The sequence below is a fragment of the Paramormyrops kingsleyae genome, chromosome 6 (assembly GCF_048594095.1).
Source record: "Paramormyrops kingsleyae isolate MSU_618 chromosome 6, PKINGS_0.4, whole genome shotgun sequence".
NCBI classification, from domain to species: Eukaryota; Metazoa; Chordata; class Actinopteri; order Osteoglossiformes; family Mormyridae; genus Paramormyrops; species Paramormyrops kingsleyae.
This window is the reverse complement of record NC_132802.1, coordinates 26,673,443-26,687,808: the sequence shown is the minus strand read 5'-3', so window position 1 is coordinate 26,687,808 and position 14,366 is coordinate 26,673,443. Positions and strand designations below refer to the sequence as shown.

Below are 14,366 nucleotides of genomic sequence, written 5' to 3'. Positions count from 1 at the left end.
AAGGAATAACCACAACTTACCAAGAAGAATCTAAATACCAAAGCATCCCATGTTCTGAAACTATTTTCTATGGACAGTCAATCAAACGACTCAGCCTAGGCAACTTGAGTTTGCAGTCTTGCATGAAGACCTTGCCGCCATTGTACCAGAATTCTCCTGCACGACTGAGACCTAAGAGCCAAAATTCCTATTTGATGCCGTGTGACACCTATCGATAAGCAAAGGGAGCATTTGATTGGAGTCAGTACAGCCAAAGGTAGTTTAAGTATGTCTTCAGTGGAGGAGGGTGGTCACTTTATCACATGGGGGGACTGCAGATTGCTGGAGATCAGACATACCTGGAGTATGCTATTAGGCATCTTATAATTTTAAGGGTGTAGATTTGACAAATTAACTGGTCTTTGTAATGGCGTGTTGCAGAGGATATAGGACACATTTGACATCCTACTTAAGGACTCTAATGATCATGTCACCACTTTCCTGCTCAAAATCAACGGCTTAAAGCCAGCGTAAAAGCAGGGTGAAGCAGAGTGAAGCAGGGACTGCTTTCATGAAATTCACTCATTTACGCGTATTGGGAAAATAAAAAAATTCATCTTTTTGAAAACCAGCAATTTCTTAGGATTTAGCACTATTCATGACATAAACAAAAGAAAGAAAGGCATAATCAAATTAAGAACTAATACAGACGCTCCCCAGGTAACGATGGGGTTATGTTCTGATCAACCTATCATAAGGCAGAAATATCACAAAGTGAAATGCATTTTAATACTCTACACCTAACCTAACAAACATCATAGCCTAGCCTAGTCTACCTCAAACATACTTAGAACACTTACATTAGCCTACAAGTGGGCAAAATCATTAACACAAAGCCTATTTTATAATAAAGTGTTGAATATTTCATGCAATTAATTGAATAATGTACTGAAAGTAAAACATAGAATGGAATTGGAATACTCATCGTAAAACCAAAATATCATAACGAGGAGCATCATAACCCAGACAGCGTCTGTACTGAAAAAATGACAAACAGCTAAATGTCACAACAACAGACAGAAATGAAGACAATCGAGCTTTGTTAAGTAGATGCTGGGCACAGCACATGGTCCCTGACAGAATGGCACACCCAATACCACTCACACCCCGTGGCCAGGCTCTCTGCATGCTAGTCATACGCCCTTCAGTTACAACAGTGACAAGAGGAACAACTAATGACCAAGGTAAGGGACTATACTAGACTGAGCAATTAGCAACGATGATCAAGACATAGAGCTAAACCAGAGAAATGTCAGAACCATTCCAATCAGTCCAAGTCACAGAACTAGACTGGAGAACTGAAAGATCAGACAGAGATTAGTGTCAGGAAGCCAGAAAGTCACAGCAAGAAACAGAATGGTAAGACTGAATAGGTAGACCCAAAACTCAAGACATCGACCAGGCAGAACTTAAAGACACTGAGTGCAGGTGTGGGTGATTATGCCCTGACATCCTCTGGAAGTGGATTTACCTGTGAGGACCCTCTAGCAGCTACGTGATTAAGAACTGTTTGTGACGCCATGTCATAAAAAACAAGCTAAATCTTAGACTCATCAAAATAACCACCTTTCTTTTCATTTTTCGACCCAAAAATTGCTAGGGAAAGACCCACAAATGATCTGTGCCGGTTAGCTGTGTAGTTGTGACTCATCGATCCATTTCATTCCACAATTCATACCACATCCACAGCTTGATGGGGTTACGGTCAAGTGCAGGCCGTGTCATCATTTTCAACTTTCCTTCATCTTCATATAGTTTTTACAAGATGTTCACAATCAGTGCCTTGCTTGAATTTTACCCAAAAAAATGTTTAAAAATGTGTTTAAAAATGTCCCACTGGCAGGGTATAATGTAAAGACCAGTATGAGATTACTAAACCTATTGCTGAACTGTTTATGTCTTACACTATGTATTCAGCTTGATCTATAGTGTCACATGAAGGCAAGAAGAATTGTATGCTCTTCCTGTTAGAGTTAAGTCTGAAGCAGACAGGTTTGTTTTCAGGTGTGATCGTTACCGAGACATGTTTCCTGCTCCTGTTTGCGATGATGCAATGGCAGGAACTACTAGCTCCTAGCTAGAGTGCATCATCAAGGCTCTTCTGCCGTGGCTGCCGAACGGGCGTCAGGCGGATACTGACCTTTGCCGGCTGTCATCATTAGTGATCAAAGTCGAGCAAACGCGCCCTCTGAATGCCTGCGGCTGTGCCGTAATTGGAATCAAGGATGCGTGCTGGAGAGATCCATTGCCTAAAACAGCCTTGAATCCTGCGATTATTTGTTATTGTTTGACTTGTGTGTAGGAGGCCTGCAAACTTCATTTAAGTTGAGCAATATTACTGACCGGTCTGGGCTCAGTCGTGTCTTAATGCCCATTCTGGGTATAAAGTGGAGTCTGCAGTAAATTGACAACGGAATTATTGTCCGTCTTGTAGATTCTTACCGATCATCTTGGAAATGCCGGAATGTGGATCCACAAGGTGGGAGAGAAATCAAGACAATGCCGTGGGTTTTTCCCCCCTGCCTCCAAAATTCATAATAGAAAAGTATATAATAGTAATACATGTAATGGGGCGGTTCATTGAATGTGTCGGGACCACCAGTGAGCCCACTGCACCGCTGCACTTTAAGGTGTTTAACTATCCCTCCCTGACATTTCAGGAGTCCCAGTGAAGCCTCCTGCCAGGAAGACAGAGGCAGCAGAAATGTCAGGATTGCTCATTACTGTACTGAAAGCGCCTTCCCCTCTTAGTGCTCTTACAGAGAGGGTGTTTCCCCTGAGGGGCACGCCTACAGGTATGCTTCAGAAACGCAACGGCGGCGGCGCTGAAACATCCTCGCATTCGTTGAACGCAGTTTCTGTAAGCTAAACCCGTGTTTGCCATACTTCTCATTTTTCACCCCCCTCTTCCTGCAGCCAGTGACATCTGACATCAGTGCTGTTTGCTGGAAGACAGTCTGAGGCAGAGGAAGAGCAAAGTGCAGCTCTGTGGTGGGGTTAACCTGGGCATCCTCTGTTCTCATGTCAAACAACCCCCCCCCCCCCCCCCATGGGTTTCTATTGCCCCAAGGATACAAAATTAACACTCATTTACACAACAGAATTGCATGAAGCTCCAGGTCTTATTCCCTTTGCCTTTACCAAAAGAAGGACTTTGCTAAGTCTTGGGAATAGGCAATTATTTTTAGGCCTTCAATGACAGTTACACATAGTTCTGCTATTTGAGGAACAGCTGGGTGAACCTCAACACGACTGCAAGGCTGGAGATGGCTCCCCTCCGCCCAGCTGACAGGTATGTGGCCTCATATGCAGAATGGACCTTGACAGATATATTGCTAATGGTTTTGTCACAACTGACAACTCCAGGAGAATGGAAATGGCATAATTCTGCAACGACCCACGTCACAAAAAATACTGTTGATTGGTGTCAGACAGCGACAGCATGATAATCAAGGCAAAAACTGGAAATTCCCTGTTTCTAGGTCAACAGATTAATTCGAAAAATACCTTCGGGAATACATCTCAATCGGAGATGCTGACTTCAGTTTTAGGTTTGTGATCATATCGAAAATATTCCCACGAGGTGAATTAGCACATCAGGAAAAGTCCACAAGAATGACCACCTTCTTCAGTGCTAATATGTCAATGTAACATGCAGTCTGTGAGCATCATAAGGGCCGTCATGTCAGGCTGAATGGGAAACTCACCTCGCGATCTAGGCCAGCAGCTACAGTGATGATGTCGCCCGTCTCGCTGTTGATGGTGAACATGTTGGGGATGGGGCTGTGGGGAGACTGGGACAGGATGCGGTAGCGCACCATCCCGTTGCCCGTGGTGTCGTCGTCTGCATCGTGGGCTGTAACTTTCATCACATAGGAGCCTGATGAAGAAGAACCACACCAGCTGTAATGCACGCGAGAACTTGCGTAGGCACACAAAGACACACAGATCTCATGGAGAACCTTCAAGCCATTTTCATAATTATAACAGACCACCTTGTGCTCTGGCGACAACCTTCTGCTGCTTGGTCACATGATGGAGCAATTTGCATAAACATGGGGGGAAATTCACAGATCTCAGATACTGTTTGCAACCATCTTGTCGTGTTATTTCCTACAAATACCGAATATCAAAAATCTTTGACAGCAGTACATTCAAACATTTTAACACTTGGCATAACATTCATTAGATTCAGAATACAAAAGCCGCCATTAAGAAAGCTATTGGATTATGATGTTGATGACACATTGTCTTGTACTGTAATGCACTGTAATTTGGAATAAGATGTTGCCGACTGACAGATGTGAGTGTTTTTTAAGAATAGATGTAGATGAAACTTGAAGCGAGGCTTTGGTTTGGAGACCTCTCTGACTGACTATATTTAGATTTCAGAAGTAGCTAGCCATCTTGCTTGCTAAAACACCTTTACACTGCGACAACAATCGCACGTTGTGCTTAATTCTCACAAGGTTAGCGCATTGTATTATTAGAGAAGTTTTCTGAGGATGAAATCTTCAATTATAAAAATATGAAATACACCAAGATATAATAGAACTTGAAGCGCAGCAATATTCCACAATATTATGTGACCTCATAACTGTTGACCACAGTAGTTTCACGAATCACAAAAGCATCAGTCAGCAGAATATAATAAATACATCAGCAATTGACTGCAGTCTAAACAAATGATCAAAAGCTGCTCAAGAATTTTAAATGTATAAATTTCATCATTCTTCCATGCATTCTTCCTCCTCAACCATCCAAAGTCGTCACACGGTTCGAGGCATCTGGCTGGAGAATGAGATCCACCTCTCCCCATTTCGGGAAGATGCCACTCTTCATCACCTCTGCATCCGGCCATCTGTAGCAGCTGTGGTTCATGTTCCATCAACCCGGACATGTGACGACACGGCCGACTCGCATGGCCCGTCCAACTGCCCCCTAATTGCATGCGAAAGCGCCGTAATTTCTGTGACGGCTTGTACTGCAGGATAATTGCAACAGCAACTTCCATTTCAAACATCATTAAATTTCAAAGCAAGGTTTGTCACTCGCTTTGAAAGAAGGGGGAAAAAAGAAAAAGGAAACTGCACTGGACTTTGGGATCCCATGACCAATGTTGCTGCCTCTCCAGTGCAATATCATAACGAGTGATGCAACGTGTCAATGTCAATCTGTATCCAACATCTCAGCATTCTAGTCATAACAGGCTTAATTGTCTGTTCTTTGTTTGGGCAGGTGAGAAAGACTTGTGCTGTGCCCTTAAAATACTATTTAATTTGAAAAGCTTTATAATTGGCTTTGGACTGAAACATCTGGAGCACCAAATTTACACTTTTATTACATACATGGCGTGTGCACAGTCATTGGAAGCCCTGGGATAATTTCCAGGCCTGACGAGGCACTACTGTCCTCCTTGACAGCCTTTGAATCTTCGGCATCACATGGGAGAGAGCGAAGGCAGCCATGAATTTTTTTTTTTTTTTTTTTGGGGGGGGGGGGGGGGGGCGCAATAAAGAGGTACAAACTGCTCCTGTGCATATAGCAAGATTCACACCTCATATACTTTAGAGTTAATCTGTGAGTGAACCTATAAAAGAGAGTCACGGTCTATAAAATGAGTCCGACTCGAAGCGAAATGATAAGGCCTCGTTCTGGCTGAGCTACGTTTAATTTATGACGCCATTTTCCATTTTATTTGTTTTAATTTGATACTTTATGCCGATACACGCAACAGAACAAGCTAAAAAAAAATGTACAGATAAATAAGCAGAAAGCCACTATTAACAGCACACGAGGTTCAGAGAGGCTGTAAAGATGGACAGTTCAATGCTCACAAATACCACAGGCAGTAAAATGTTCTACAGGTTTTATTTCTACATTCGGGAGGTTTTACAATGAGGAAGATAAATAGGACTCGAGGGGACCTTCCTACTCCTGCTGCAGCTGCTCAAAGGATTCCAGCCACCAGGTGTCAGCAGGCGCTACACGTCTGCATCCTCCGCAGAGATGAATCTGATTGGGCTGCCGGTGTCATGAGGTTTTGCGGCTATGTGTCTCACAGTCAAAAAAACAAATCGATTTCTCAACAAAAAGCAGCTGGAAAACAGCTGTTTTCGTACACTAAAATGATTGATGTGTCCTTCGTTTCCTGTAAGGAAACTTCTCAAAACAATTAAAACCTCTGGTCATACAGTATTCTAAAGTATTCTAAATATGGCATCTCTCTGAGACACCCAGGAAAGTCCCCAGGATGGGGAAAATAACATCCACCTGGTGGTATTTTTAAATTCTGCCTGCTCGTGAGAAGATAATGCAGAATGTACTCATGCTCATGTCTGCAACCCAGATGCCAAGCAGCAATCTATTACTGAACTAATAGATAGAGTGCTTTCTGGTCATGTAGGCATGTTCCTGTGGATGTAAACCGGGAAGAGGGACTGCAGGGGTCCTTGCCCTAACATTAATCCCGGCCCATGTTGCCTTATTTGCCACAATCCCATACTCCAGCAGCAGCCTTAGGCCCTTAGGATAAGATTACAAGTTTCATCTGGAGCTAAGGATGCTCATTTTGCTCGGATAAGCCAAGTAGGGGCAAGATCTGGATACCGACAGGTGTATGAAAAGAAATGTGGTCAGAGGTTACAGGGACAAAACTGACCAGCAGCTGTACTGTGACTAATTTAAAATCTAGAAATTTATTCATATGTTACCCATTGTTCTCCAAGATAGTGATTGTACTACATTTTTGTGATGAGGATGGGATATAAAAGCACAACAAACATGGCCTTTTGAAGGATTATCCTGTGCAGATAATTGTGGAAGATACTGCCAATACCATAAAAATCTGCTTTTATAAATGGTATACTAATACTAATGCTATACTGGTACATTATGCCAATAGAATAATTACTCTGAATTTAATTTGAATTGAATTCACATATCAAAATTCCATTAGCATACATTTCATTAAAGTACAGAAAGAATGCTCTGCTTCTCTTGAAACTCCTTTCCCCACTTTGAAAACAGGCATTGCATAATGAGAAACTGAAATCAAATTTTAATTATTTTACCTGTTGCTAATTAAGGCCATGAACCAGGACTTAAATTAGCCAGTGCATTAAATGACACCAAATACATTTCAGTACAAAGTGGATTGCAAGAAAATAATTGAATTGAAGAAGTAAGGCCCAAGTAGGGTTAAAGCATTAATCAAAATGTAATCTAAATAAATCCAGCAGTAATAACCCTCACTGTAATTGTGAAAGTCTTTCTCGTCCATATACTTGTAATTAACCTATCAACACTCTGTGTGGAAACAATGTATTGTTCCATATTATTATTCTGTGCCTAGAGCAAATAAATCACAAACTGGTGAAGCATAACAATCAGCAACAGAAAACCAACATAGGGAAAAATTCTCGATGCAATATTTTCATGTTTTACACACACACACACACACACACACATGTAGGGTAAACATATCCTTATGGGGACCGCTCATTCATTTCAATGGGAAAAATGCTAATGCTAACTATGACAACCTTAACCCCTACCCTGCCCTAACCATAACCATAAGTAACCAACAAAATACAAGAGTTTTTGCATTTTTTGTTTTTTCTTAGCAGTTACCGATTTTTATAAAATAGGAAACCGGTCCCCATAAGGGAAAAAAAAACGGATATTTATCACGTTATGGGGACATTGTGTCCCCATGAAGATAGGTATACCCGCTCACACACACACACACACACACACACACTTCGAGTAGACATTTCTTTATGGGGACCACTCATTCATTTCTATGGGAAAAATGCTAACGCTAACTATGACAACCATAAGTGACCAAGGAAAATACAAGAGTTTTTGCATGTTTAGTTTTTTTATTGCAGACACAGATTTTTATTAAATTGAGTTACCTTACCATCCTACTGCTGTGTTTGACAATAAAATCAAAGCTTACTAGACTAATGCCTTTAAAAACACAGACGCACAAGAAAGTATAACATTTCTGATGGCTCACTGAGCTTATAAGCATTACCCATGACGCAAGGGAGAGCTTGAATGGGAGTCAGTTTTTCTGCCAGCACTCTTTGCAGTCGCTTTCATATCAAAATCCGCTGCAAACTTACTTTTCTATGAGTCAACAGAAACTGCAGAACACATACGATGTGGGAGGAAACAGTTGCGGGGAAAGCAGATCTGTTCGAAGACTCATCTTCCCATTGAGGGCCTGAACAAGTGTCCAATTAGAGTGTAAACTCCAGCAATGTCCTCCAGTTACGGTTCTGCGAGGGCCAAAACTAGAACAGGAGGGAGCACAGCCAAAGAGCGGTGAAGAAAACATGTATATCAAAGCTCATGCTGGCCCTCCCTTGCCAGACCTAGAGTGGGGTGTGAATAGAGCAGGGTGGGGGCCATTCCAGAATGATCCATTCCAATCCAAATCAGGAAATGGAACTGGAGTTGGGATTGGCAAAAAAAACTACAGGGAACAGAATTGGATTTGCATTCGAACTTCACAATGAATTTAAATTTCAACCCCAGTTTCCTGATTTGGACTGGAATTGATCAATGCATTCTGGAATTGGCCCAACCCTGATGTGCAGGGTGGCGGCAAGAGAGGTAGGATGGGACAAAAAAAAAGTAGATCTCAAGGCTTCTCATTTCTTTGACTTCCACAGCTCCATGTATTGTGTAACACCTCCCTGGTTCCAATTTTTTAGTCCAGAGATTTGCTGGAGTACCTTGTGGTGCCAGTATTTTTAAAAACAGCCCCTAGCTCTAGCTAGAGTGGTGGTAATGCTATGCTCTGAGAAGGCTGCAGCTTCCTGAAAGGCCACCCTAAATCATCCTCAGTGGGAAGGTTATAAATGATGCAGCTGCCCTGCCCAAGGCCTACAGTCCAGCCCCTGCCATGCATGCTCAGGAAATCCTGACACCCGCACATTACAGCCTCTTTAACCCCGTTTCCTACTCATTAAGCCCAATGAATGTGAAGCGTGCAGCAGGTCTTTATTCAGTGGCCATATTCATCAGCTCACCTGCTGGTCCTTGGCCAGACCCCAAATTCACACCGCGCTCCATCCACAGCAGACGCCACAATCTGGCAGCTTTTACAGAGCTTTCTGCAATCTCATCTCTGACTCACACGTCTGTGTTTTAGGCATAACGGTCCCCTGGACTTCAAAATCACACATTTGAATTGGTTTTTCAGAGACACTCATTGCTGAAGTAGAAATTAATCTTTCACTGCTGTTACTCATTCAGTCTGCCAATAAAACACCTGCTTCAAATGCTTTTCACCACCAAAAAGCAAAAAACGCCTCTTGGACACATTACAACCACCATAATCACCACTGTTGTCTGTTAATGGACACCATGTTAATGGATGTTCTATATGTAAGTGTGGTCTCATGTAGTCGGCAAATTCTCAATACCTGGTTTGGATCCCTCGTCCACTGATCCGTTGTAGACCTGGTTGCGGAACTCTGGGCGGTTGTCGTTCATGTCAATGACGTAGATGTAGAGGTCAATGGGGTTCTCCACCTTGTTGCCGTTCATGTCTACTGCATGTGCTCTAAGCTGTGAATGAAGAGCAGTAACATTAGCATATCAGGCAATAGGGTATAGGGCCAGTGGAGCCAAATTCTGCCATTTTTCCCCATTCTCGCTAGTGTTGACCAGGGGAGCATTTTGTCCTCAAACGGTTCTGCAATTTTAGACCTAAATCCAATGTAAAATCCATCATTCAATGTAATATAGTGAGAGTGATGAATGATACCACAGCCAACATACTCCAGACCTGTCTCATTGAAAAGTCTGTCAAAGTAGCTAGTCTAAGAAGAACAATGTCAAAGGGTTGAGAGCACGACTTGGGCACTCCTCTGTGGATGGTTTCTCATGCTCTCTCATCTGTTTGTGAATTTAGAAAACTAAGTATGGTTACTTATCATATTTATGGCATACGTATCCAGCGTCAACAGAACTTCTCAGCTCATACAATTCCTTATGTTTCTGGCTTTCTCTCAGCCATTGGGAGTAGCCACCATACAAAAACTGATTAATTTGGTCTTGGAGGGCTATGCTGTATTATACAAAGAGCAGAGCAGAAAGAGAATGAGTTGCAGTTGCATGGCATTCAAACCTCCAGAGCTGCATGTTAATCTTTAGGGTGGTCATCATTGAGACCTGCACATTGTGTTGTTTCACTCCTTTCTCTCCTTCTGTCTCAGCACAAGGGGACATAGGACTTGCTTTTCAGTTACTTTCCACTGATTTCCCACAAAACAAATCTGCAGATATGCTTTAACACAATAGAATTTCCACATCAAAACCAAACAAAAACTTAATAAGTTTTCCACCCTGAATTTTGTAAGAAAGTATAACTATATTCCTGGAAAGTGATTGATGATGTGAGTTGTAAATAAGCACCACAAGATCGCTTACATAAAGAGGAATAATCAGTACATAAATCCAAAGGGGCCTGCACCTCAGTAATGGGCCCCAAAGATTTGATTGTGCTCATGGGAGTTTTACTCACGCAAAAATGTTCTGAGGGCAGAAGGAGATAACCAATCAGTTTGTAGAGGAGGTGGGTCCAAGCAACTAGAAAAGGCAGGACCAAGGCATCTGATTGGCTGACCCCCACCGCCTCTACAATCTGATTGGTTCTCTGTATGAACCACTCATTTTTCCTTCAGCCCTCAGGACATTTTTGTGTAAGTAAAACTCCCACGAGCTTTAATTGTTGGGTTTTGGATCAGTCAGACAGCATCCAGGGCCGCTGCGGCCTAAGCCGTGCTTAATGGAATGCACACAGACAAGCTGGGCCATGAAAGCACGACTGCACAAGGGGCCCCTCCCTGTGCAGTTCCACTGGCAGCCAGTGTTGCACCCCCCACTCTGGTCTACCCTCCCCTTTATGGTCTAAATGGGACTCAAACCCTTGAGCCAAAGAAAACTCTACCCCTACATGAATCCTGTAGGGACTGTGGCAATATAAATGTGTTTGATGCATGTATAATATAGCAAAATTTTCTGGGTTTGTCAAAAAAGCTAAACAGAAAGAATGAACTGGTTACCAAACGACAACTGCTTACTTCAGTTTTCACTAAACTGAACACAAAAGAGTTTAATTGCACACTAGTGGGAGCTCATACAACCAGCAATCTTACAGAATATTAATACTCTACTCAAATTTTTATGTTATCCACAAAACACCTGAGAAGAACCTGAGAAAATCCATGCGAGGTGGAGCGAATGTGTAAAATCCCCAAAGACAGTAGCAGAGGAAGCATCCAAACTCGCAAAACTTGAGGTGTGAAGCAACATTACTACACTGAACCAATGTGTAATATCAAGGTCTCTCTTTGACCACTGCTTAGGATGCTAGGAAACGCAAACTTGGTGGTATTGATGTGGCAGTGAAGAGAATCCTCAACAAAATCCATAAACATGTAAACATGTGAGCAGGCTCTGGGACAGAAAGAGATATAAGGACATGGTGTCCATTCCCAGAAAGACAAAGGGTGTCTCACTTTGAGGAAGCATTTTTTTTTTTAATACTTTATTAATTCCCATGGGGAAATTGTCTTTACACCTTCCTCAACTTGCTCTTATGTGGAAGATGCTTCGAGGAAGCATTGTACATTTTCACATTATGCCTTTCATATCAAGCCACTGTCACATAATATCTAATAACTGGATCTCAGCTAAGAATTAAAGGTCATTAATAGAAGCAAGTGTGATCCTTCAACTCAAAGCCTTTAATATGTGCTTGGGACCACTGGACATGTTATAGCTTTGGTCATGCCAGGCAGTTCAGGAGCATTTGCCAGGTCACTTTGACAATCTTAAAAAAATAATCCCACATGTTTGCCAGAGCTGTAACCTTGCAGAGAAAATAAGGGAATTATTTCAATTCACTTCTTCACAGCTGATGTCTATCCACCCCATTTTTCCTGCGCAAAAATTGCATCGGTAGGTCTCCCAGAGGTTAATTTGACTTTACTTTCTTCCTGCACATTGTTTGATCTTGTGGTGCACCCAATATCCGTGCGCAGACGACTGCGATGAATGCTCTTGACTGGTGGCAGAGAAGTTATCACTCCTGCTGTTGGATCTAGTAATTCAATGACATTAGAAGTCAAAGATTACTGCAGTGTTTAAAGAAGAGAAAATGTAATTCTGCGTTGGAATTAAAGTTATTATCTCCAAAAGGATGAGACGCCGGTCACCGCTGACTTGGCATACGTCAAGCCAGACATCTGATGAAGATAAATGAACAGCCTGGCAATGTCTGGGGGTGTCTGATTGGGAAGCCTGTTATCTTTCCTCATGGATCCCTACTCACCTTGGTCATTTCAAAAACAATACAACATAAAAGTTTCAAACAAATACTTTAGAATGTGTCACTCTGCACAGGAAGAATAAATACCACAAAACTAACTTGAAGTATAATTACTATTCTCATGTACGTTTCAATGTGTTCAGAGTAACAGAATGTAGAGTAAAACTGAATTCCTAAAATAAAGGGTAATTTTGACAAATATCACATCATTTGCAAGGATAAAACCAGAAAATTATGTCTATGAATGAAGTGCCCGGCTTCGTTGAAACCTGATCGAAATTCAGAGCACATTGCGTGTGCCTGGACTCCGGCGTGCTCTCCCACAGCTCACTGACTCGTCTCTGCCGCTCGCTTTCACACACACAAACACTGCACATCCCCTCGCTTAATTATACACGGGAGGATAGGCCTCCGAGAAAACAAACAAACAAACACAAATCTATCCGCTTCCTCCGCCGTGGTGCTGTGGCCGAGCGTATCCTGTAGAGACGGGACCAGATTTAAAAAGTTTGATCGGCGCTGCAGATCCGTGGATCGCAAATGCCCGGCTTTCTGCCATCAACACGTCGGGCTGCGCACCAAGATATCACAGGCCTGAAAAATCCACTGAATTCTGGGTAACTTGCTTTAGACCCTGCATCTGAATAGTCTGCTTCTGAATTGTTCTATTAAAGTTGTGTTATGGGCAGGGATTGACATAACTGGTACACAAGTACACGTTCACCTTTAAAAACGATACATGCGGCAATCGATTGTTGTAACACCGTGAATGCGTACATATTTCATGTGCATTCGTGCCGATATGGCAAGGAATTAACGTACGTTTTAACCTCTATACCGCAAAAGAAGTATGAATTAGCATATAAGGGTTATCAAGTGGAAACCAGGGGCCGCTATGTCCTGAGAGCATCAATGACCACTCCCTGCCTGTCATCTGCTTCGATGAACCATGGAAAGCGATCTAGAAATGCACAAACCAGAAATAACGGACAAATTAAAAGAAAGAGTGAGGCCCCTGATGTTGAGACTAATTGTGGGGTTGTAAAATTTGATTAAGTGTTTTAGAAAAATCAGCGCACTAAATTTCACTTAACTTGTAGAGAATAGCTGGTCGCTGATTCTTTATCATAGCCTAATAATATTTTAGGAGGAGCAGGGATCAATATCTTTTGTTATGTTATGCTTGGCTATACAAAGATAGGCCGTAGAACAAGCGCTTCCAGAACATGGATAAAAGCCAGACTGAAAGTGGTTGCGTCTGTTTTTTTCTAAATGTAATGCACTTAATGGTTAATAGCCAAAATGATGTAATTTCTTCTTGCAAAGTTCTCTTTCCTTCTGTCACTATCTATAGAACGATACACCGGGGTCTCAGATATATGAGCACCTCATAGGCGCTTGACACTCAAAAATGTCATACTTCAGCCAACCATATACATCAGTCAGTGGGAAATCAATATCCCATTTAGTGAATGTGTAATTCTGCTATTTACTCATTACAGAAACCAGGCGAGTTATACAACGACATTGAATTACAAAGAGCCATTCTGCCAGGCTATCGACGGAAGGCTTTGGGATGGACGCTTACTTCCACAACTTGCTGTCTTTCATCATCATTTGCCGCGTTCATTAATTTTCTTGTTTTGGATGTAATAAATGAATGATGTGTTCATTTCTTCTTCTATACAGGTGCTGCAATGAGTGACGAAAGATGTGGACAGACATTTCATCAGGCGAGACTACAGGCGGACGCAGGATTTTCCTGCAATGACGTCCATGTTTTTTTTTGCTTAGTTTTAAACATAAAAAATAGGATAAAACTGCTGGTCAGCTTGTTAGTACAGACAGTACAGCAGCTTTTTTATACACACAGATGCACAAAACCCACTCTTTAGCAACAGCTGCCATATATTTCTATTGTGTATTACATTTATAATGTATCCCAGGCATAAATTTTTGGTAATACTTTACTTGA

At 42.0% G+C, this 14,366-nt stretch overlaps 1 protein-coding gene across 3 annotated transcripts in view; it reads right to left on the bottom strand.

Annotated features, from left to right (window-relative positions):
- Positions 1 to 14,366, bottom strand: part of cdh4 (cadherin 4, type 1, R-cadherin (retinal)) — a 282,577-nt gene that overhangs the window by 47,305 nt on the left and 220,906 nt on the right. For all 3 annotated transcript variants that reach the window (XM_072712941.1, XM_072712942.1, XM_072712943.1), the window contains 2 exons: positions 9,480 to 9,624; positions 3,747 to 3,919 (listed from right to left, as the gene is read on the bottom strand). In XM_072712941.1, coding sequence (XP_072569042.1) covers positions 3,747 to 3,919; positions 9,480 to 9,624 — 318 coding nt within the window. The remainder of the gene's footprint in view (positions 1 to 3,746; positions 3,920 to 9,479; positions 9,625 to 14,366) is intronic.